Raw genomic sequence first — 25,613 nt, forward strand, 5'->3', positions numbered from 1 at the left:
CTGTAGTTCAAATTTAGATTCTTTTCTGAAGTGTGGTCTTTCTGCCCCAGTGCTTCCTGAAAGAAAGGGAATAGAGGGATATAGAGAAAGAGTCACTAGACGGTGACACTGATTATTTTTTATAAAACTTTAGATGGAGAGACCCTGATCATTTAAGCACATAGTTTCAATTGGTTATCATACATGTGGCCAGTTTCTCTTCTTTTCACCTACTATGAGCTGCTAAAATTAAATGTCTGAGGGAGCAGGCAGATAAAAAAGCATAAGATACCTGATATGTCCTTTCATACAAACATACGTTTTTGTTTATTTGTTTGTTTGTTTTTCTTTGTGGTACTGGGGATGGATCCTAGGGGCATGCTACACCCCCAGCCCTATTTTGTGTGTGTGTGTCTGCAGTACTGAGGATGGAACCCAGGGGCATTCTACCTCTGAGCTACACCCCCAGCCCTATTTTTTATTCTTTATTTTGAAACAGGATCTCACTGAGTTGCAAAGGGCCTCAGTAAGTAGCTGAGGCTGTCCACAAACTGTGATCATCCTGTCTCAGCCTCCCAAATGCTGGGCATACAAATGTGCATCACCACACCCAGCCAAACCTACATTTTGCATTAGGCATCTGCATGCATACTGCACTTCCACACACACAAAAATTACTAATTCTCATTTTATTTGTGGTCTTCATTAGACAAAATCATGCCAACTTATACCATAAAGACATGAATTCACTTATGAAAATAATAATAACTTCTCATCACCGATTGATAGGGAATTGTTGGAGCATGATCACACTGGAGAGCGTTTTCTTTTTTTTTCTTTTTTTTTTTTTTCGGGTCTGGGGATGGAACCCAGGGGCATTTGACCTCCGAACTACACCCCCTGCCCTATTTTTTTTATTCTTTTATTTTTGAAAACGGGTCTCACTGAGTTGCAGAGGGCCTCACTAAGTAGCTGAGGCTGTCCGCGAACCACGATCCTCCAGGTCTCAGCCTCCCGAATGCTGGGATTATAAGCGCGTGCCACCACGCCCGGCTCTGGAGAGCGTTTTCTTCATTGCCCTGGGGCAGCCATGACATTGTACCCTTATTTTCACCATGAGGATAGTGACCCCATGTTGCTAAATTTTTTACTTTTGGAAGAAGAGTCAAGAAGTCTGGAAATTCACATGAAGTTGTCCAGTATGTAAATATTTACATAATAAAAATACCTTATAGAAAAGAGACATAAAACATATTATGTGCCATCTCACTCCGGCACCATCCATTTTTCAACCCTGACATAAATTCTCAAAGTTGTGCTTTAAATTAGATGCAGCCAGTGATAACCCAAGCATTTGTTATCCTGCTTCCTGGTGAGGACAGGATGAGAAGTCAAGTCCCTCTGCCTGTTGAGAACACTCAACCACTGGTTAAAAGTGGTTGGAGTCCAATCCAGGAACTAAAATTGGGGGACAGGGGAATAATTAGAAGAGATTGATAGGGTAATTTGGGTGTGAAGTGACAAGCTCTTAGGAGGCATGGAACAGTTTGCTCCTGTATCTAGGTAGTGAGTCCTAGATAGCTGTTTTGTAAAACATGGAGAGAATAATAGCAGTTACTCTAGTTTTCAGTGGTAATCATATGTACTGGACACATAAGCTAGAAGGAATTTTTTAAAAAGATGGTTTGACCATATAAAAGTAACAGTGAAATCTTTTAGATTAGCTATTTTCCTTCTATGTCAACTGATCATTTAGTACAGTAATAGATATGAATATACATGTATTTTTTAAAGCATGTATAACTTTAGCTTTTAAAGTCTTTTTTGAGTATAATCTTAAGTGTAACCACCTGGTTCTGATTTTAATTTTTCACTTTGTAATCTTGTAACCTAATCATTAGCTTAGAGGAAATGTGGATTATTGCATAGGAAATGAAGGAACCAGATGTGACCCCTTCTAAGCCAGAAGACTGGCAGGGAAGCCGCCTACACAGTATCAGAGAAGGGTGCCCATAGCTGCAGACTCCAAGGCTTCTTCTAAGGCTTCTTCTTCTTCCACATACCAAATAGCTTATATTTTATTTGCAAAACTGGGGTTTTTTTGTTTGTTTGTTTGTTTTTATTGTGGATCTGGGGATGGAAGCCAGGGGCATTTGACCTCCGAGCTATACCCCCTGCCCTATTTTTTATTCCTTATTTTGAAACAGGGTCTCACTAAGTTGTGGAGGGCCTCACTAAATAGCTAAGGCTGTCCATGAACTGCGATGCTCCGGTCTCAGCCTCCCGAATGCTGGGATTACAAGTGTGCGCCACCACGCCCACCTTGCAGAACTGTTTTAGATCCTGCACAGAACTGTTTTAGATCCTGCACATCTACGTGTATATGCCATAACTTTCCTTGTGTGCCATGCATTTTCTAACAAACATTGTAAACATATTTGTTCCAAAAGGGTCCAGTGAAAAGTTTGGAGAACTTAATTTGCTCTTCAGGCTAATTGTTTATGAAAAATGTTTCACTTAAGTTTTGGTCTGCCCAGGCGTAGTGGCACACACTTGTAATCCTAGCAATTCGGGAGGTTGAGATAGAAGGATCACAGTTTGTGAACAACCTCAGTTACTTGGTCAGCGCCTTTGTAACTCAGTAAGATTCTGTTTCAAAATAAAGAATAAAAAATAGGGCTGGGGTGTAGCTCAGAGGTGGAATGCCCCTGGGTTCCCTTCTCATTACTGGAAAAAAAAAAAAGTTTTAGTCTGAGTTACTCCATTTTTAAATTTCTTATCAATACCTAATACAAAACACTAATGAAGAAAGAATAAAAATGCTTTCCTGTCTTATGAATTTGTATTAGTTGCTTTGAGCTATTATCAAGAGAAAGTCCGTGGTATCATGGTACATATAAATTAACTTCTAACAAGAAATCAATTTAAAATAAACAAGATATCATGCCTTCTACCTAAATTATCTTTATTAACTCTCTGTATTAAATAATCCTGGCTTGTTTGTTTGTTTGTTTGTTAGGTCATATTGAAGTCATCATGGATCGAATACTTGGGCAAGATGATAATCGTGGCCTTGGGCAAGGTGTCCTTGATAATAAGATTACAGCTAATTTATTTCGAATACTTCTAGAAAAAAGAAGTGGCTTGATTATGGTAGGGAAAAAAAACTAGCATGTTCTATTATTAGGTTGTCTTTTGTTACCCAAAAGTTGAAGTGATTACTTTCTCTTTTTTAAATGTTATCATTTCCATTGTTGAGGTGTCTTTATACTAGTAGTCCACAGTCATAAACAGAAAAAAAACTTCAGTTAAGCCGGGCGTGGTGGCTCACGCTTGTAATCCCAGCATTTGGGAGGCTGAGACCGGAGGATTGCAGTTCACGGACAGCCTCAGCTACTTAGTGAGGCCCTCTGCAACTCAGTGAGACCCTGTTTCAAAATAAAGAATAAAAAATAGGGCAGGAGGTATAGCTTGGAGGTCAAATGCCCCTGGTTTCCAGCCCCAGACCTGCAAAAAAAAAAAAAAAAAACTTCAATTATAAAAATTGTATTAAGATCATTGGTATTAGGGATTAAACTCGGGCATTCTACCTCTGAGCTATAACCCAAGCCCTATTTTTTATTTTAATTATGAAACAGTATCTCTCTAGATTGACTAGAGTCTCACTACCTGCTGAGGCTCTCCTCTAACCTGCAACTCTCCTTTCTTAGCCTCTCAAGTACTGGAATTACAAGAGTGTGCTACCACGCCTGGCTTAGATCATTTTATTTATTTGGTTGTTTTTTTTCTTATTATACAGATAAAAAATAATAACAAAGGAAGCAATTTGGATGGTTTCCTGATTTATTTTTCTTGGTGGTACTGAGGTTTGAACTCAGGGACATTCTACCTCCAAGCTACAGCTCCAGCCCTTTTATCTTTTATTTTTGAAACAGGTTCTCATTAGGCTGATGAGAGTCTCATTACTTACTGAGGCTGTTTTTGAACATGTGATCCTCCTGTCTCAGCCTCCCAAGTACTAGGATTACAGGTGTGCATCACCACACCCAGCTTTCTGAAATTATTTTGAAAGAAATAAAAATTAAAAGACAGAGGTAGCCGGGCGTGGTGACACACACTTGTAATCCCTGCACTTGAGAGGCGGAGACAGGAGGATCGCGCGGGTTCGAAGCCGGCCTCGATGGCTTAAGAGACCCTGTTTCCAAATAAAAAATATAAAAAAGAGGTATCTGAGAGTGTAGCCCGGAGGTAGAAGGGCTTCCAGAAACCCGAGTACCACCAAAAACAACAACGACAAAAAAGATAGAGGTAGCCAGGTGCAGTGGTGCACACTTGTAATTTCTAGTACTTGGGAGAGGAGGATTGAAAGTTTGAGGCCAGCCTTGGCAACTTAGTGAAATCCTGTCTGTCTTAAAATACAAAAAGGGTTAGGAGTGCAGCTCAGAAGTAGAGTGCCCTTGAGTTCAGTTCTAGCACCACACACACACAAAGAGAGAGAAAAGATAAAAAGATTGAGTTAAATAAGAATTAGAGAGAGGTTAACCACATATTTAGGAGAATTTGGTAAAATTTATTCAAAATTTTAGTGCTCTTATTTTGTTTTTTCTATATTGATTGAGTTACTTGTCTGCTTCCATAATCAGTTTTGTCCTTCTAAGAAACAGATCAGCACCTGTATTGAGTCTAGCAAAAGCCAGGCTGGACTGATCCTCAGAGTTCTGCATAAGTTGCTGCTGTGTACGTCAGATGGCCCTGGTCGTGGCCCTTTGCTTCTTTACCATATGCTCCTTTCTGCACTGACCATTTCCAATCTTTCTGCTCTTTTCAGCTGGTGATCTCCTTCACCTTCTACTTTATAGGGAGAACATCCCTTACACAGAGCTCTGTGTTCTAGATAGAGTCTTCTCCAGCCTTTGTTCTATATGTAGGAGAGTCGCCTCCTTCCTCTGAGGCCAGCCTCCCACTTGCTCTTGGCGTGTCCCCTTCCTGTGGAGACACTGTCCCTGTCCCTCCTCTCCCTTCCCTTTCTCCTGCACTTGCCTAGGAGACGTCTCCATTCTCTCTTTGCAGTCTGTGCCTCTGCAGACAGCCCTCGCTGCCACTCTCACTTTCATTTCCCTCTGCCAGGTCCTCTCCCAAGGACTCCCAAGGAACTCAACTTAGCCAAGTCCTAAGCTGAGTTCATGCCGATGCCGTCGCTTCCTGCTCACACTTGTCTGGCGTTAGCCTCCATCACACAGGGGGAGAGCGCTTGCCAGTGTCTCCAGGTCCAGTGGAGATTTCCTGTCTTCATCTTGCTTCACCCTTCAGCCGCATTGACGCTGACCATCATCACTTGTGAAAACCCTGCCTGGCCAGGGCTTCCACCGTGCCATGCTTGCTTGGGTTTCATCCTGTCTCTGGCAGTTCTTTAAAACTCTGGTAGTTCTTAACTGGGCTGGACACCACCGACACACTTCTCCCCAGCAGCTCTTCTCCCAGCATTGTATCTTGTCACTCAGATAGTTCAGATCCACAGATTCTACTTCTGTCACTGATCTAAACTGATGGCGAGTAGTCCCTGGATCTGGCCTGCACACATCCACCCTGCCCTTCTCTTTCTGCCATAGCTGGTCTTAACCCAGTAGGCAGAGTGGTTTTGTGTTTGGGTTTTTCCTACTTTGCATCAAACCTTTGGCCCTGCTTAGCCCCTCTGAGGTCTTTTCACTGGCATCACGATCTGCCTGTCCCTAGACTCTCGCATGCCTTTCTCCATTGCTCTTTAGGCTGGCTTCCTTTCAGTTCTGGGTTCTTCCCACACCCTCTTCCCTCATGGCACCTTCACAGGTGCCTGTTCTGCCTCTCTGCCCAGGAAGTCTAGGAATAGCTGAGATCAGAACTGACTCGATCAGCTGCCTTGACCATGTCACAGCCCCTTCTCTCAGCTTCCCCTGAACTGTGCTTGTATCCGCTGTGTGTGCTCATGGTGATCTGATCATTTTCTTTCTCCTCCTTTGCACCATTAAGCTCCATGTGAATGGGGACCATGTCTCTCTCTGCTTCTAGGATGGCTCCTATCAGAGGAAGCACCCAGCATGCACGTCAGTCACTGTGTTGCAATTTCTGCTTGTTGTGTCCTCCTCCTCCTCCAGATGTTTTCCTGCCAGATTCCAGGGACTTGTCCATTTCATTTTCCCACACGGCCTCTGGCCCCGGCAGACATTCTATAAATAAAATACTGATTAGATGGGATGAAAAAGGTCATTTTTCCATCTAAAAATTCCAGTATTTAGAGTCTTTTAGAAAAAGTAATATTTAGATGTCAAAATTTATACAAGTTCTTGAGGCATGTGGTTGAAATCAATTACTGACAAGATAGCTTTGTTTTAAAAGCTAAAACTGCATAGAAAAATTATTGTCTGAGTGTTGGCAGCGCCTGTCTTTTGCTTCTCCTGAAAATGTTTCTGGCTTATGTGCTTTTTCTCTATATATTGATACTAATCGGTAGAACTTCTGTTAACTCTGGCAAAAAAAAAAAAAAAAAATGTTCACATCAAAGCTTTCACTTCCAAGTTAAATAATTTGTTGATTACCGTTCAAAACTCCTTGGATGGTAATTGATTTAAATTTGATTCAGTGTTTGCATAATCTTAATGGTTAATTTTTTTTTTTTTTACTCAACTATAGATTCTGGGGCTTAAATCAATAGCTTCTTTTAAATAAAGAATGAACTAGGGGAAAGAATATACATTTTAATTTCTAGTGAAATCAATTAAAAAGATAGTTGATTAAGAATATATATATATATATATATATATAACTATTTTTCTAGAAAGTTCTTTTAATTTCAACTCAATGAATTGGGGAGACACTCCCTAGAAAAGTAAGGGTTTTAATGGAAAGCCCTGAACCTTATGGGAATAATCCTGGCTGACCAAACGGAAGTGAGTCTGGTTCTTAGCAGTTTTGCGGAGAGGCAGTAAGAACAGAGGCTCAAAGGAACAAGCGCTAGGAAGTGAAAAGAAGCCCGTTGGGGGACCATGACTGCATAGCTTTGGCCATCATCTGTGCCAGGGAACAACTAGGGTCAGTAGAGATGGGAAATGTGCCCGGCATTGACCACTTCAAGATTTGTTTCTTAGAGACTTTTATTCCCTACCCCTTCCATGTGATGGTCGGAATGATAAAAAGGGGGTTTTAAGGGTTAGGGGCATTCTACTTCCCAGTTCCACCCCCATTCCTTTTTATTTTTATTTTGAAACAGGTTCTTGCTAGTTTGATGAGAATCTCACTACTTGCTGAGGCTGTTTTCAAACCTTCGATCCTCCTGTCTCAGCCTCCCAAGCACTGGGATTACACTTGTGCACCGCCATACCCATCTTTTACAGATAACTTTTTTTTTTTTTTGCAGGTCTGGGGATGACCCCAGGGGCATTCAACCTCTAAGCCACACACCCTCTGCCTTATTTTTTATTCTTTATTTTGAAATAGGATCTCACTAAGTTGCAGAGGGCCTCACTAAATAGCTGAGGCTGTCCACGAACTTCAATCCTTCAGTCTCAGCCTCCCAAATGCTGGGATTACAAGCATGCACCACCACACCTGGCTTACAGATAACTTTGTGTGTGGGGGGGGGGGGGTTTGCTGGGGATGGAACCCATCTACCTCCAGGCTACACTTCCAGACCTATTTTATATTTTTTATTTGGAAACAGGGTCTCTTAAGCCAGAGAGGCTGGCTTTGAACCTGTGCGATCCTCCTGTCTCTGCCTCCCAAGTGCAGGGATTACAGGCGTGTACCCGGCTACAGATAACTTTTTAATACCATGTAGACCTACTAAAACATGTCTGTAGACAAATTTGGCCCATAGGCCACCAGTATTCAGCTCTGGGCTACATTTTTATTTCTAAATGTTGTGATTCAGTATATGTTCATTTATTTTCTCTCCTTTCCCCTCTTCATCTTTTTTATCTTACTCTTTTCCTCTGTAATATTCTTCTCTCATTTATTTCTATTTCATGTACTTGTTAAATTAATAGATTTATTTTAACATACATTAAATTCCTATTGCATATCAGGTCAAAATAAATAAGCAAAAATAATTTAAAAAATTACCTCTTACATAATTTAGCAAGTTTAGAGAGATGAAATGGAAGCCTTTGATGGTGAGGATTAGCGAACTCCAGGGAGCTTAATAAAGTGCATCAACGAGTCTGGCAAGAAGTTCTGACTCCAGAATAAGGGCTGCAACCCAGTGGGGAAGATCTCAGCTTGGTCTGGTTTGGATCAGAATGTGGTGCAAACTCTCTTTAAAGTCAAGCAAGCTGGAGAGAAAGCTAGACTTAGGCAGTGTGAAGCTTTCCAAACAAGAAACCAAATAATGTTTGTAGTAGCAATATCAGTTACTACTAGGCTAGGGAATCCATTTATAGATTAAACGTGTAGCATTTTCCTTAGCAAAAATATTGTTATAAATTTGGGGTTTATCCTAAGACTGAGTTAGAAGGCTACCTTTCTGAAATGTTACAAAAATTAAGTATCTTGTTGAGCTTCTTGTTGCTCTAAATCTGAGTGCATGAGTGGAGGAAGCTGGATGAGAAGCTTCACTGGCCGCTCCAGCCTCTAGCAAAGCTATCCATTCACTGTACTCTTTGGATGCTGACCCTCCTCTCTATAATTCATCTCTTTCTTATCTTGCTAAGGGCAGTAAACTGCATGGCTCTTTAGTTCTCAAATGCTATTGTTTCCTTTTACAAGACTTTCCATCAAAACCCCTCTGAGTTTGAGCCTAATGTCTTTAATCTAAAAGTGGCTGAAGAGTTAGGCTTATAACTTTTATTTTAAAAGAGCTCCATTTCCTTCATAGTGTTGGGAGGCTGTCTGGGCTGGCAGTTCCCAGCAAGGATTCACAGAGCAGTGTGTGGCTGCCTCTGTGAGCTTTACCTGCCTGGGCTTTCAGCTTTACATTACCAGGCCCTGCCCCTGGAGGTCCTGACTCTGTGAATTTGGGTTAGGACCCAAGAATTTGTTTTGTAAAAACTTCCCAGGTCATTCTGTTATAATTTGGGAAAATGCCAGGAGTCGTAAGAAGTGATGTGATTTTCAGGATTAGTGTATATGCACATTATTGCTTCTAACGTATAGGTGCTCAGTCAAGAAGTATCTTATCTACTCACTGAAGTGTCCAGGCATTCCTCCAACAATATAGAACAAAGCCAGCAAGGTTTTTCGGAATGTGTCTTGACCTAGAATGGACTTAATGCCTCTGGAATCAGTAAGGCAGGTGTTTTCCTTTCTGTTGGAATCTTTTATCTTGTATTACTAGAAAATGATTTTGTCAGCAATCCTGACCTAGATTATGAAGTCCTTTGATGCAGGAGTACATTTAAGTGTCTTGTTGAAAATGTTCCATTTCTATTCATTTTATTCTACAAGCTGCATTAAATGGCAGTATTGTTGGAAAATACTATTTTGTGTGATTTATTTAATCTTTCTTTTAAAAGAATATGGAATGGATACATTTGTCACAACTCTTTCAGGCCTAATTTTTTTGTCAGTATCTTAATATTGTAACATCCCTCTGCTGCCTTAAATATTTTTTTCTCTCTCTGTGGTCTGAATCATAATGACATCTACTGTTGGCCACTGGCACAATGCTAGTAGCTTTTTGCTAGCACCCTTCTGTCCAATGCTAATCTGAAATTCTGAATTTTAAGTATTGTAGCTTTATAAATCCTGCCTTTTCACACAGATTAGTAGCCAGGCCTTTTGAGTCCTGTGTTACAAAAATAATGCAAAATCAGAAGATAACAGTAGTCATTTAAAAAATAAATAAAATAAGTTTGCTTCAAACTTAGCCTGGTGATCAGTGGACCTTTCTACTTAAATTTCTAGTTTGTCCTACATTTGCTTTTACTTCTTAGGAATTATTGGTTAAGGTTCTAATTAAGCACTGATTTAATTGCATGTGTCATCTACCTTGTAAATATCCCTAACCTTGGTAAATTTATTTGATGTTTGAACATACAGAAATACTGCCTATAAGTATATGTCACAAATGTATTGTATAATAATGTTGTATTGCATAGTTTTAATAACTATGCAGTAATATAGATGATAGTTCCCATTTTTCAAATAAGAGAGTAAAGCAATTGAATGATTTATCAAATTTAAAGAAAATAATCAAAGCCAGGAGTGGTGGTGCAAGCTTGTAATCCCAGCATTTGGGAGGCTGCGACATGAGGATCGGAGTTCTTGGACAGCCTCAGCTACTTAGTGAGGTCCTTTGCAACTCAGTGAGACCCTGTTTCAAAATGAAGAATAAAAAATAGGGCTGGGGGTGTAGCTCAGAGGTAGATTGCCCCTGGGTTCCATCCCCAGAACCACAAAATCATCACTGTCAGATGATGATGATGATGATGATGATGATGATGATGATGATGATGATGATGGAGGTATATTGCCTGTGTTATTTACATCTTAAAATCAGATTTGAGGCCAAAGGTGCATACTTGTAATCCCATTACTTGGGAGGCTGAGAAAGGAGAATCACAGGTTTGAAGATAGCCTCAGCAACTTAGTAAGACCTGTTTCAAAAAAAGAAAAGTTGGATTTGAGTAATTCTGTCTTTTCCAAGTCCTGCCATCAAGTATCATTTAGCTTCTACTATTTGGTAACAATTATAGAATATAGCTTTGAATACATACATGCCTTTATGGTCTTAGTAAATGTATATGTGAAACTATGGAATATAATAGGTGAAACCTGAGAGACAGGGGAAATGCCGTGTAATAATGTGCAGGATGCACAATAGCACAGTCCTGGCTTTACTGTGTGTATGGATATAGTACTGGGGCTTCAACACAGGGCATTCTACCTCCAAGCTCTACCCCCAGCCCTACTTTTTTTTCTTTTCCTTTCTTTTTTGTTTTGAAATAGGCTCTTGTTAGGTTGCTGAGAATCTCACTTAAGTTGCTGAGGATGGTCTCGAACCTCTTTCAGCTTCCCAAGTACTAGAATTACAGGTGTGTACCACCATGCCCAGTGAGTCCTGGTACTTTGAGAGGATAGTGGTAAATTGGGAGTTTTTGTAAAAGTTATGCTTTATCCAAAAATGTGGAAAGTATTTTATTAACTCAGTGGAGGAAATATTTTAAACATAGGAGTTAAGCAGACACTGATATATTGCTTGTAGTGAACTTGAAAATCTGTGTTTTCTAAGATGGTTATTTATAAAATATATTTAGGTCAAAATATTAATGTTTTTATATGAAACTTAAGTTAATTCAGTTAACATGATATAATTCTTACACATGATATTTTTTTCCTGATAGAAAGAAGAAAAGAGTTCGGTCAGTTATCCTTCCCTCCTCAGTCATATAACTTCTTCTTTCCTGAACCATCCAGTCTTTCCAATGGCAGTAAAAGCAGAGTTCTCAACTAAACTTAAGCTGATGAGTGAGTTCCGTCCATTACTGTCGTCTTTGCCTTGTGACATTCATCTGGTTAACCTGCGGACAATACAGTCAAAGGTATATCCCAAAATAAGTCTGTAAAAATTACTTCTTATAATTGGTTAACAGGGTAAGGAGGGGGTGGATACTGTGACCTTCATTGTCCTTTAAGGAATGCCAATAAGGGCTTCTCCTTTAACCACAGTTATTATGCCTTTCATTTGATAATTCTTGTGTTGTTTAGCGCATATCCCAATACTAATTTATTTGACTCTCAGAAGATAATCTGTGTGGTGAGCAGATAATCATCTTCTTTCAACAGATGAAGAATCTAGAACCAGGTGCATCAGCTCTTGAGACTTCTCTCTCGTTCCTCCTGGCCACGCAGTGTTTCTCAGAAGTTAGAAAGCACAGCATTTAATTAACTCTCTAGTCTTTGTATTTTCATATTTTTTCTTATCAAAATGTTTTATCACAAACCAACTATTTAGGAGAAATACTGATAATTGGAGAGAATATAATAAGGTTTTATTAGGTATTAAATTTAATTTACATATGTGTCCATTTTTAAAAGTCAAAAAAATTGCACTGGAAAGTATAAGGATTAGACATTTGACATCCTTCTCCTGCATCATAGAGCTCTTTGATACTGCGAATAGACATACAACTAGCTGGATATCGTCAGTGGTTATGGATTCTGTGGGAAATGGCTGTAGTATGAAAAGAAGATGTTCAACGTAAGAGAGACATAGTTAATTCATGATCAGAGAACTAAAAACAAATAAAGGATATATGTCTACAGTTTAGACATTCAGAAGTTTCCAAACATTATGTCCAAAATAAAATGCTTACGCTTGGCTGTACAGGAAAACATACTTGTCTTGTAATGATGAGTGCAGTCGTGCTGGAGTGACTGTGTATTTTATCTGTGTTGATGTGTTTGTCATGTGAATGGACTTGGAGGGTTTATTTTGTGCTTACTACAGACTAGTTATTGCCATGGGCACTAAGGGTGCAGTTTGTGAACAAAGCACATAAAAGTCCTTGCCTTCTCGAGCTAGCTTCTAGTGGGAAAAGAAAAAATGATTAAGGAAGAGAAATAAGAGAAACAGAATATGTTAGATGCTAGAAAGTGTGGAGGGGAAAAAAAAGAGGGAAGGGATGATTCATAGCGGGTGATACAAGTTTGGTGTGGTGGGTGAGAGCCCCACAAAGAAGGTGATAATGTAGCAGAAATCTGAAGGAGGTCAGGAAATAAGAGACTTGTGCAGATTTCTGGGAGCAAAGTGCTCCAGGCTGAGTTAGGAGCAAGTGTGGAAGCCCTACGGTGGGAGGTGTGCTCAGAATGGAAGCTCTGTAAGATGGCTTTTCTCTTAGCCACTGCTGTATCACCCTGCCCAGACAGCACCTGCACATAGTAGGGACTCAGTAGCTATTTGTTGAGTCAGTGAGTCATGTCAGTGTTCTTCCTAGACTTCTTCTATGTTCTTCTGTGGGTCCACTCTTTGGTCCACGGAGACTAGGATGACTTATGGAAATAACAGCTGAAGGACAGGTAACCTTCATGAGATAAAAGGGAGCAAAAGGACAGAGTGGAGGGCCAAAGATGCTAGGCCTCCAGTTACCACCTCCAGGCATGGATGCAGAGGACTTAGCAACCTGAGGATCCCAGGGGCTTCTGGGGAGGACTGCAGCTACGGCCCCTTAGCCCATTAGTATGACACCTCCCTTGCAGTTGTTTAAAATGGGATTGTTTCCTGGGAGAAGCTCCAGCTGACTAGAGCCAGTGAGTGTAGGCTAGGATTTTGCTCTCTCTAATCCAAGGCTGCACTTGTTTGCCATATCACTTTATTCTAACGGTAACTTCTTTGCATTCTTTTTGCTATCGGATGTCTTTATATAATAGAAGTCTGTAATTACTCTCCAGATTAAAAATACCATCACCTGCCAGATTTGTTGACACCCTTGAGCATGAGTCTCCCTGCAGCCTAGACTCCACTTGGTACAGCCACCTGGCCTCCATTGGGCTTCTCACCTGCACACAGGTGGACCACCTTCACTACCTGTGGGCTTAGTGGCCACTGACTTAGCTCCCCTTTGTAAAGTGGGGCCCTACCGTATATGCTTGTGTTGGGCCTATGGTAAAAAACAAAAGAAACTGTGAGGAGCTCTGAAAACAGACACCTTTAGATGGACATCATTGGCCTGGTGATGCTTACAGTACATGCCACCTTGGGTGTGAATTGCGGTTTTAGCAGAGGAAATAGCAGTTTAGCAGCATAGATAACAAAGACTGAAATGTTAAGCCAGTCAATAACTACCGTGCTGACCCATAATCAGAATTAAGTATTTGGGACTATTTTGCATTATATCAATTAGTACCCAGTCCCATGTTAGCCTTTGGCTCTTAGCACATATTTGAAACCGTTGTTTAAAAGCCCACTAGTAATCCAAGGGGAACATTGGTCCATACAGAACCACTTCTTTAAAAGAATTGCTTTTTGTCTTCCAATCTTTGATAAAATAAAGATATCACTGAGTGAAGCTGATGTGGGTATTGGTTCAAAGAAAGCAATTTGTACTTAAGAGATGTAAAATGTAATTTCATGATACTAGAAGAAAGACAAAAAACAATTCAGTGAGTAAATACAGAGGCTAGACCTGAACATTGTGAACTGTATTGTTGTTTCTGTGTGCTGGCAGCTTTCAGCACACAAGATGGGCATTTATTTGGCAACTGCAACGCATACAGTAGTGTCAACATAGAGATTAGGTTCCAAATAAGACCACAGGTCTGCGTTGGCCTGTGTCTAGCATTGTCCTACCCACTGCAGCATTTTGTGACTAACGTCTGAGGCATAAGGACATGTGCCTCTAACTGCCTGACCTCCGTCAGCAGCCAGCAGTGTGGCACAGGACACCCCAGTTTGACTGACTCCCGGCCACTGTCTGAAGACCTCACTTGGTCTCCCTGACTCCTCATGAATACAGAGTTCAAGGAACAGCGTGAGAGGCCAGGCGCAGGCTGGAGCTGCGATGCCCCTGAGGTAGCTCTGCAGGTCCAACTACTAGTCCTCAATCTCACTGCACATTTCACCAGGGAGAAAACAGACTTGTACAGGTGTTCACATTTCCAAGAACCTGATTCTGTAGTAATTCCTAATTTTTAAAAACTCTCCTTAATAAGTGCTATGTGCATGTATGTTTTATCACTCTGGATAAGTCCAGTTTTATATTGGCAGATGAATTTGTTTCATTTAGGAATCTCTTTTATACTTTATATTTGTGTGGGGGAAGTGATTACATGCTGTATGTTTATAATCAGATAAAAAGAGAGTAGACATCATCCCTGCACGCTGTGTGCCTAGCCCATCCAGCCACTCTCTGGGAATTTAACTGCTTGCCTCTGATTCCTGTGTGCCTGTCATCCTCTCTTCTTTCAATCACTCCCTTTCTCTATTCTAGCAAAAGCTTTCAATACTACAGAAGAGAAAGGATCGATAAAGGTTAGAAAACTGGGGAACAGGATTGAGCACCACTCTAGTACACTAAATAGGCCAGCCATGTCATCGGGAAAGGGTAATTATGTAAGAAGGGAGTCTTGGCAGGGAGGATGCTGGGAGAATCCCACGGGAGGCAGATGAGTCAGGGTTCTGAAGCTGGAGCTGCAGGTTCAGCTTGGAAGAGACAGAAGAATCTGATTAGGCTGAGCTAGGCTTCATAGTGCCATTCTACCTTGACACTTTGAAAAGTGGCTCTTTAGCTGCTTTTTTTTTTCAGATTACCTCTACTATTTTTGTGTTCAGACATTTTAGTTTAGTTTACATATCTAACACTTTTAATTCTCTATGAGGTTTATATTGGTTTGTGGTTAATTATGTCTTGCAAATAGCTAGCCAGTCATTTTAACCTCAGTCCCACTTTTCAAATAATATTTTCTCTTGCCACTTGTTTATGCCACCCCTTTTTTTTTTAAATAAAAGGCAGTTGAAGAGTTGCTTTGTTTTCTGTTTCTTATAAGATTGATTGGTGCTTTATTGATCTCCCTAGCTTCTATAAAGGTGAAAATTGTGGGGGAAAAGTTTTCCTTTGTTGAACAACCATTCACCTTCCTTTTCTTTCTGTCATCTTGTTGATCAAAACAGGATAGCTGTTATTGGGCATTTTAATGAATGCCCTGAAAAATGAATTTCTACTGGTTATTTCCTGTCTCAAGAAGTAAAAGTAGTTTGATATTCTCTAACCTTTCCAGCTGCCAAAAGACACTAAAGATGAGTGTTGTTAAATACTTTCAAAGAAATCTGCCTGGATTGGAGAAATTTTCCCACCAGGTGTCTGATGATGTCTTGATCCAGATGCACCTTTGAATCCTCTAGGAAGGCATGGGTTACACTGCTTTTGGGAATTTGCTCAGTTAAGTCCCCTCTAGTCCCTAGAAAAACAGTGGGTTTACACATAATGTTTACTACAGTTTCCAAAAGTTTACTGATTTGTAACCCTCACATTATTAGAAAGTATAAGATTCCTTTGGAGCAAGAGTGGAATAGCACAACTCTCGCATCTTAATTTTTCATCTGCTTTAGTAGAGGAAGAGTCTCCTGTTTCTTTCCTTAGGAGAGACTACCTCATGTGTGTATAAATTCCAGAATGGCCTTTTGATCCTATTTGAAATGAGATGAGTAGATGGGTGGGCAGGCATTACATGGATAGAAATTATAACTTCTAAACTGCTTGCTGAATTGTAAGTATTTTGATAAGTCAAGGTTTTAGCTATAGTGGGACACTGACCAAATACTCCCTTTTTTCAATCCCTAAGTCAGAAGAGTTATCTCCTTTAGTTTTAGCATTTTGTTATATTACATCAAAAGGACTTGATATCTTTTGCCTCTTGGCTAGGTATCTACCAGTTCAGAGCTAAAGCAAAGTCAGGAGAAAGAGTCACCCACCCATTTGGATTTGAACAGGGCTCCTCAACTTGCTAACTTTGTGACTTGGAGCAAGTCACTTAACCCTCTGAGTGCCTGTTTCCTCATTGGTAACACGGGATGATAATAGTGCCCAGCTGGAAATGGTCTCAGGATTGGAGATGTCTCTGAGGTGTTTAGAACAGGTATGGCACATTTGACACATGCTTGACAAGTTGGAAGTCTTTAGCTCTGATCACTCAGTCATGAGCAGTTGTGGTTGTTATTAATAATGAAGTAAAAATCATGGCACCTTTTAAAATATGCATTACAAAAGCTTAACAAAAGCTTAACATGTAAAAGTCAAAGAAAATCTTTATATCACTTTGACTTATATTCCTGTTACATTTTTATTAATAATTTCTCAGTTTTTTAAGCAACATGTCTAAAATTGTCTGTATACCAGGCACTGTGCTAGGTGCTTTATTTTGCTTAAAGTTTTCCCAGCACAAAGAAGGTAGGTCATATTTTATCCTATCTTATAGAAGAGGAAAACTACCTGATCTAGAGCTGGTAGGCAACATTCTAGCTCACAGGGCCGGTCAGTGGTCTCTGGGAGGCACCCTCAAGTGGGCAGCCTCAGATCCCCACCCAGAGCCCTGTGCTGCCTCCTGCATGGGAACAAACCAGGTGTGGTGGCGCATGCTTGTAACCTCAAATACTGAGGAGGCTGAGGCAGGAGGATCACAAGTTCAAGGCCAGAGTGGGCAACTTAGTGAGACCTTATCTCAAAATAAAAATTTTAAAAGGGATGGGGATGTAGCTCAGTGGGAGAGCACTTGCCTAGCACTTGCCAGGCCCTGGGTTTCATCCCTGGTACTGGGGGCCGGGTTGGGGGAGCTTGAGTCAAAGCCACATAACTAGTTTCTGGTTGAACCCAACCTTGCTTTGGTCCAGTGTCCTTTAAACCTAGCTTTATCTGATGGCTTCATTCTGCAAACTCTGACAACATCCTTCCCCTTACTCTGCTGAGATGCAGGAAGAGCCGTGCAGGCCCCTCTTAGTGTATGAGCTGTGTGCTAGTTTCATTCCTGGAATTGGGCTTGGGAATCGTTTTCCCTAGGACTTTCGAATACCTCCGCTCTGCAGTGAGTCAGCCTCCGTTATGACCTGACCTGTCTACAAAGGCAGTCACATAGCATAGTGCTTGGCATAATTTCACAGACTGTAGATTTTCTTCCCTGCGCCTGCCCCTTCTTTTCTGGGGTCCAGGTACTGTGGATGCAGTGGAAGTCAAAAGCAAACGTTCCTCAGCATCTCTCGACTCTCCTGAAGCGTACAGTGTGACTGCTGGGAGGGATCTGTTTTTCTTCATGCATATTCAAATTAAATCACAGTTTCCCTACTTTAAAAAACAGTTTTCTTGGAAACATAATGTCTAGACGGGCTTTGAAACTGAAAAACTGCTGCTTTGCCTCAGGTATTTTTGCTTGAAAACTGATACTTTCATGAATATTTTTATCTTAAAAACTTGGACAAGATGATTGCTATTTCAGCTAGTCCTTACAATAATGATGTAATTTTAGAGAAGGTATAACTTTTTCTATCAATGAAAATTAACTTTTATAACTTTTATCTCTACTTTTGTATTATTGGCTTAAATCTCTCGTAAAATTTTTAAAGGTAGAAGTCCAAAAGTATTTCCCTTCATACTTTTTTATCCCCTTCAGTTTTAAAGAAAAGCCTTAAGAATTCATTATTCCATGCCAGGCGTGGTGGTGCACGCTTGTAATCCCAGCATTCGGGAGGCTGAGACCGGAGGATCGCGGTTCATGGACAGCCTCAGCTACCTAGTGAGGCCCTCTGCAACTCAGTGAGATCCGGTTTCAAAATAAAGAATAAAAAATAGGGCAGGGGGTGTAGCTTGGAGATCGAATGCCCCTGGGTTCCATCCCCAGACCCAGAAAAAAAAAATTCATTATTCCAAGAGCAAATGTGCTGGTGAAATTTTAGCAATGCCTGCTCTCAGGTGGCTTTAAGAATGGTCCAATGAGTTAAAATGGTCAAATGGTTTAAGTTAACAGAGGCAGGTGCTTCTGAAAGGATCTAATTATGAGACCATGTAATCTGTGAGTCCACATAAGGACTTTGTCATGGTTTTGATACACAGCTATAGGCTTATATTTTGAGGGTTCCCTAATTTTTTAGATATAGTTATAATGTCAGTAAAGGAAATTTATGAATAGGAAGTTAAGGGAGGAGGATATTGTTTAATTTGTAACTTTTAGAAAATTAGCACCAATATTTATTTGGTGGGTTACACTGATAGAAATACTGATAGCTAACATACTAAGGGCATCCTGTGTGCCAGACACCAGACCAAATCCTTTTTATGTTACTTTATTTCATCTTCCATTTTTTTGGGGGGAAAAAAACTGGTTTTGCTGAAATCAGCAACTAGTAAACTTAAGAACAGGAGCTGGGTCTGAATTTCTCATCTCCTTCTCATCTCCAGGAGCATACTCTGTCCTACAAGGCTTTATGTGATATTGTTATTAATTTTTTATTGGAGCATTGTAGTAGCCATACATCTTAATGGGGTGCAAGATGATAGAGGTATACATGCAGACATCACTCGTTTAGCCCTTCCCCAATTCCCACCTCATTCCCTCTCCCTCCCTCCTACTCATGTTTGTCTTATTGATTGACTTTGATATGTCTGTGAATATACATCATGTACATTAGGGAATTCCCCTCCCCCATCCCTCTCAGGTCGCCTTATTTGCTCCGCTAAACTCGTAAACTTAAGAGCAGAAACTGGATCTGAATTTCTCTTCTCCGCATCGTGGTTTCTCCTCCTTTGTCTAGAGTTCCTCCTGTGACCCTTTTTCTCTACACAATTCATGCAAGAAGTAGACAAGCATTAGCTCTAGTTTATAGACAGGAAAATTGATACTTAGAATGAGTGACTTTTTGCAGGTTTCACAAATAGCATATGATAGAGCTGCCCTTGACATTCTTCTGAAGACCTTATGTAGATAAAAAAGAGAAGGCTTTCTTATATGGGTGTGTGTGTGTGTGTGTATGTGTGTGTGTGCACGCGCGCACGTGCATGTGTGCACATGCACAATTGAAATTTTATTGGAATTCTGTCATATGATTTAAACTGTGTATCGTGTGACCATGTAATGAAAAATGACCTTTCTCTCTTCCTTAAGACAAAATTTTAACAATATCACCACAAAGTAATGGGGTAAAACAAAATCACATAGGTTATTACAGCCAAGAATCTGATGTGAAGACAGCTTTAAACTGTTCTAGCACATTACAATCAAGTCAGTGGTAGAAATGCTGGTACCTATTTTAAAAAGATGTCTGGTCCCATGTGAGGGTAACAGAGAACTTGGACATCTTTATAGCTGTGGCCTGAGAAAACAAAAGGAGATTGTTTCTATCCTGGTATCAGGGCTGAGAAGAATGTGGCTCTCTCCTTTGAATAATTATACACATAAAATTTTAAAAGATTTTTTTATTTGTTTTGTTTTATTATCATAAACATCTTCCCACTTTAGAAAATAAAATTTACTAAAAAACCTGAACCATTCACACATCATTATTTAAATGAATGCAAGAAATTTTACTGCAAGGAAGTGGGTACCAATCCCTGTAACTGACTGGTTAGGTTTAGTATTTTTCATTTTGTCTGCTCAAGAAGAGTGATTTCAGTTATGTGATTTTAAATCATACATCATACTAATAAATGTAGGCTATTCTTGCAAGTGATAAACATAACTAATTCTGTTTAAATGTTTCTTATATAAAAATAGTGAACCAGTATATTAAAGATTAAGAATGGTAATGCAATTAGCAAAAGTTAATATTTCAAAAAGAAGTATGTTTGAGTTTAAGGTGGTTCATATATCATTCAATGACCAAATAACTAAATTCAGGTATATTTTAATGGATATTTATGTAAAAACAAGAATAAAAATGAAATGCTTTATTTGAATAAATGAACAATGGAATTTGGGAAGAAATCAGTTTGCCTAATTAAAGTGCTATGTCAATATGGTTTGTGTATGCTGACATCAGTGGGTATGCTGTCAGTGGGTATGGTTTGGGTATGATGGTGGTACAGTATGTAACTACTTGCCTTAATAGTTCTGTGGTGTGTTCCCATTTGCAGGTGGGCAATGGGTATTCTGATGAGGCAGCCTTGATCCTCCATAGGAAAGGGTTCAATTGCCAATTCTCCAGCAGAAACACAGGGCTACTTTGTTCTACTACTCAGGGAAAGGTAAGCTGAGAGGTTATTCTTGCTGGACGAGCTAATGTGCTTTGAGAAACATCCTCACTTTCTTAAAACAGTCCTGAGGATAAGATAATCTTTTACTGCCTCTTCACTTACTCCTAACTTCATCCTTCCCTTTCGCTTAAACCTTAAGCTTAAGAAAGCACTTGTTCCACCCAATATATGAGAGGCCGAGACAGGAGCCAGGAGGATTGCAGGTTTGAGGTCAGCCTCAGCAACTTAGCAAGACCTGTTTTTAAAAAAAAAAAAAAAAAAAAATGTTCTCTATTTCTCGTCAGCTTCACAGTACATGACTAGAACCTGTGCACATTTGAAGGCAAGGCTCATGCCATTTCTTTAGCCTCTCCCCCTCCCTCTTTCCTCCTTCTCTGGACCACACATGCTCACATACCACCTAGTTTAGCTGTGGTGAACCCAAGTCCTACAGACACCAAGGCAAGTTATAATAACCACAGCTGACTGGCATGGCAATGTGGAATCGGTGACGTGAGCATTAAGACTGTGGTCAGTGGATAATTGACTGTAGTCTCAGAAGCAGCTGTATAGAGATCCAATCAGTTGATTCTTTTGGGGAAGCAAATATACGTCTAAGTCTTCTTACTAATCCAGATTTGCATATGAGCCAACACTGCAGGCCAAACAGGTTTGTCATTTGAGGGCTACTGGCCACCTACCTGTTTTTACTTCTCTTCAAGTTGATCTTGCTGGCAGTTTCACCAAACCTCTCCTTGGGAGGAAATGCACCTTCTGTCTCCTGCCTCTGTCTGTCTCTGAGTGAGCGGTGACTCAGAGACGGCATCTGGGCTGCTTGCTACCAGCACAGGCCATCTGCCCTGGGAGGCAGCTCAGCTGGCTGGCTCTCCAGAGCCCGTGTGTCTGCTGTAGTCCAGCTGCAGCCAGGTCATTTCTAGCTCCAGGAACTAGCATGCAGGGTCTGGAAAGAAGAGGAAACCGGTAGGGGTCCTAAGTCCACTTGGATATACTAGCTTTCATGGAATTGGCGCCCAAAGCACAGAAAATTTTTAAAATATTTTTTCCATTATATTTTCCTACCTTATTATTGATGACCTTGTATACTTGGTTGTGAGCATTCTAATACATTAAGGCCTTGAGTCTTAAGGCATTGCAGTTGTATGAGCCAATGAAATAGATGCGTCTAACCTGGCAGGGGCAAGGAATATCTTATCCCAAGGACCACTCCATCCTATGGACTGTGACTCGGTAGCATTGTGAGCCTTTGTTCTAATGGGCTTGTGTTCCTATAGATTTTTAAAGCTTTGTTTTCTCATTGGAAGATGTAGCCCCAGTGCAGAATAAAATTTTTAAGCAGTACATGGGCAAGCTGCCCATGGCCACCACCATTTTTCTGTTTCCCTCCAGGTATAGTCTGTGTGAATATTTTACTGAATGTATAAATGCATTACTGCTCTTTCTTCAGTTGATCTCAATGTGCCAACGTTTGTCATTTACTTTTCAGATATCGGTACAGAAACTTTTCAGCAAGTTTACTGTTGAAAGTCTCATTCCTTCATCATTGTCCTTGATGCATTCGCCTCAAGATGCCCAGAACATAAGTGAGATCAGCTTGAGTCCCATGGAAATCAGCACGTTCCGAATCCGATTGCGGTGAACATGACTTAGACAATTGGAATTGGAGGCATTGGCTTTTATACCTTCCTTGGTTTAACGTGCAATAAAGAAGCGCATTATTTTAGCTTCTGTTTACTGTGAGAACATGAATTCTGTGATTTCTTTTTTCATACCAGTTCAGTAAGAAAGAAAAAAAAAAAAGCCATGCTATCAACCAGGTTTCTTTTTTTTCTTAATTTTTAAGTTCCTCCCATGAGCTACAGAGTGAATGGATGCAACAAATGAAGAAATGGTTAAAGAAAACCTTCTAACGAATTGTATCTCAGGTTAAATACTATGTTTGTGTTGAGGGTTACAAGGAGATTCTTATAAGTTCTTGTGTTTCTTGCCCTTCATTGGTTTTACAAACGTACTCATTTGACCAAAATGGAATCAAAAGTTGGTGGGTAATAGCTAATGGCCAAAATGGTTGCAATCTTTCATACAAGTTAGAGAAATTAAGTGTGTTGAAATATGTGGAAAAGTGCAATCCCTCAACCCTGTGGTAAGCAAAGTTGATATTACCACCTTTTTCTAATGAACCTCTTGACAATTCTTTTCCTACCCTTTGTATTTCCAGAAATATCTGATTTTGAATCATTCAGCAGTAGAAAAAGAGGCATATTTTCATTACTTGACAATATGGGATAGGTGCAATTTATTCCATTGTCACTAAAATAGAAGAAGCAATTCCATAGGTACCATAAACCTATTTTAGGTACCACAAGGTGTCTTTTTACGCAGCTCATTTGAATACAGGTTCTGAGATGGGGTTTTCTATTTTTAAATTACCATATCAAAATAAATGTGCCTTATTTTTTTAAAAGTCTTGTTAAATCTTTTGGTGTCCGTTTAACTGTCTGCGGGGAGGGGTATTGGGAGATTAGGGTGGGGGCGGGTATTTCTATGACATAAATTGTGTAATTTTTGCCTGACAATGCTGGCCACATTCTGATCTGTTTCATTAAATTTGTGGTGGTGTTACTCCAAACATTTTGACTATTTGAATGTACTGAGATGTCGGAAAACAAAACAAGGAAGAAAAATATTGTTATTTAAAATATGCTGCTGCCAAGGAAACTGTAACTTGAAGCAAGGATTTTGTAATATGCAAAATCTAGATACTGTTTCCACTTCACAGTAGTTAACCATACTGAAGAGAGAATGCTTTAAAGTAGACCCTGTTTTGAAATCCACTTAGATGTAGCTAATTATGATTTATCATAATAAAGAGTATATTTGTTCAGCCAATTCCAAACTTTATGTGTGTGCTAACCTCAAAGTGTATTTCCAAAGCCCATGTGCCATTACAGTACTGTTATTAAAATTTATTTGGGAACATTGTTTCCTTAATATTAAAATAAGAGCAACATTTAGAATATTATGTTTCAGCATAGAAAGGCTTCTTTGACTATGTACAGTTTGGGAAATTCTCTCTGTGTTAACTTAATAGACTTTAGCTCTGACTTTAAACTTCCAGCTGCCTCTTTTCATTCTGACATCTTCATAGAGAAATGAAAACCATTTGTTTTACCACGTAGTCTGGTTGTCATCTGGATTTCCACTCAAGATGCAGCTCCTAAGATTACTGTTACGTTAAATTATAAGCTCCTTTGCCTTTCAGTAGTTAAGGAAACAACACCAGTGTTGACAAAGATATTACAAGAGCTAATTCATGCAATAAACGTGTACTATGTTTTCTTCCTCACTTTGGGGGGAATAAACAACTGAAAACAACAAGAATGACTTCCTTTTTGTGGACATCTACAGATGTTAGGAATCAGATCAGTATTTTCATTGCATCTTAAATGTATACCTTCTTAGGGAGTTCACTGTGCTCTGTGATTAAGTGGGTGTACTTAATCACTCTGGAAATTCTGATCAGATGAAATTTAAAAAATCTGATGCAATAACAGTGGTTTTGCCACTTCGGGGTGTTTGAGATGGATCTGTCTCATGTTAGTCGGGATTTTATTCAGTCAGTGTGTGTCACCACCAGCTCTTCATAGGTGAGGCAGAAATTCTCTAACCAGCAAGGTTCTGCTTTTTAAAGTTATTTTTAGAATACATCATCAGGGAAATGAGAAGATGCTTTTGCTTTGGGTTGTGGTCAAGAACTGACTAAATAATTTAATATCCAGCACACACTAAAACCTTACACTTTGTGATCTCATTGTCGTATGTTTAGTTTGGTTTTAACTACATTTGTTACTGCAGATGTTCAGTTGACCAAGTGCTTTACTGCTTTCCCCACCCCCTTTTTGAAGTTTTAATTTGTGATTATAAATTCATTGTTTAAGAACTCAGCATCCTTGTTCTCTGCAAAATACTGATTAAAATAAAATGCTATTAAACATGTTATAAAACATTGTAATTATCTTCCCATTTCTTTGTTGTACTTGTGCTGAAATGTTTTCACATTCCTTTGTCTAGAAGAAAATGTTTGCTTTCATTTTGATTACTTTGCTCACCTTGAAATCAACAAGTTTTGATATTTTCTCTTGGAAGATTTTATATCTTTTTGGGAATATGTAATATAAGATCTCTAATAAAAGATAATCTTATCCTGTGTGTCGTCCTCTAAAGTAGTTCTTAATCCTATTCTGTAAATATAGTGTGTGTGAATAGGGTGCAGTAGTGCGACGTGTTCTTTGATGAGTGAATTACCCCAGCTTCAGTTCAATTTTAGTTAGAAAAGATAGTTCTAGAGAGCAGGTGGCAGGTGGGTGGTGATAGGTCTCATGACCATGTTTGGGTGCATCTTTGGGTTGGAGTCTAGGAACCTCTATGCACATAGAGCCTTTTTTTTTTTTTTTTAAGTACTGGGGATGGAACCAGGGGCATTCTACCTCTGAGCTACACCCCCAGGCCTATATTTTACTCTTTATTTTGAAAGAGGGTCTCACTGAGTTGCAAAGGACCTCACTAAGTAGTAGCTGAGGCTGCCCACAAACTGCATTCCTCCTGTCTCAGCATCCCAAATTCTGGGATTACAAGAGTATGCCACCACGCTCAGCCATAGAGCCTTCTTGAGCCACTTAAGAGGTTTGGGAGATTCCATATACAGTGTGAGCAGGATAAAGACAAAGGGGTGTAAGCCAAGACATGAAACTAAAGCTCCATGTTAAGTCTTTGGCTCCATAAAACTAGGTTTTCTGTATAAAATCCTTTGAATATTAAAATCGGTTTTAAAAAGATGTTTTAGGTTCAGTGGGTATATGTTCATGATGCATCCTACTGATCCATGATATGAAACCTACTAAGGGTGATTGTGATTTTGAATGGCTGGATTAAAGGGAAGTAGAATTTTCGAGTACCATGTTGCTACCATTGGTCAAAGCAGAACACAAATGTCCT

At 39.8% G+C, this 25,613-nt stretch overlaps 1 protein-coding gene across 1 annotated transcript in view; it reads left to right on the forward strand.

The window, feature by feature from the left end:
* The window catches only part of MAN2A1 (mannosidase alpha class 2A member 1), a gene marked incomplete at both ends in the record, with an annotated part of 172,795 nt that extends 150,538 nt beyond the window's left edge, over positions 1-22,257 (forward strand). The window contains 4 exons of the mRNA XM_080697892.1: positions 2,999-3,132; positions 11,292-11,489; positions 20,502-20,612; positions 22,105-22,257. Coding sequence (XP_080554018.1) covers positions 2,999-3,132; positions 11,292-11,489; positions 20,502-20,612; positions 22,105-22,257 — 596 coding nt within the window. The remainder of the gene's footprint in view (positions 1-2,998; positions 3,133-11,291; positions 11,490-20,501; positions 20,613-22,104) is intronic.
* Positions 22,258-25,613: the final 3,356 nt, after the last annotated feature.

The sequence above is a fragment of the Muscardinus avellanarius genome (genome assembly GCF_963383645.1).
Source record: "Muscardinus avellanarius genome assembly, chromosome: 1".
NCBI classification, from domain to species: Eukaryota; Metazoa; Chordata; class Mammalia; order Rodentia; family Gliridae; genus Muscardinus; species Muscardinus avellanarius.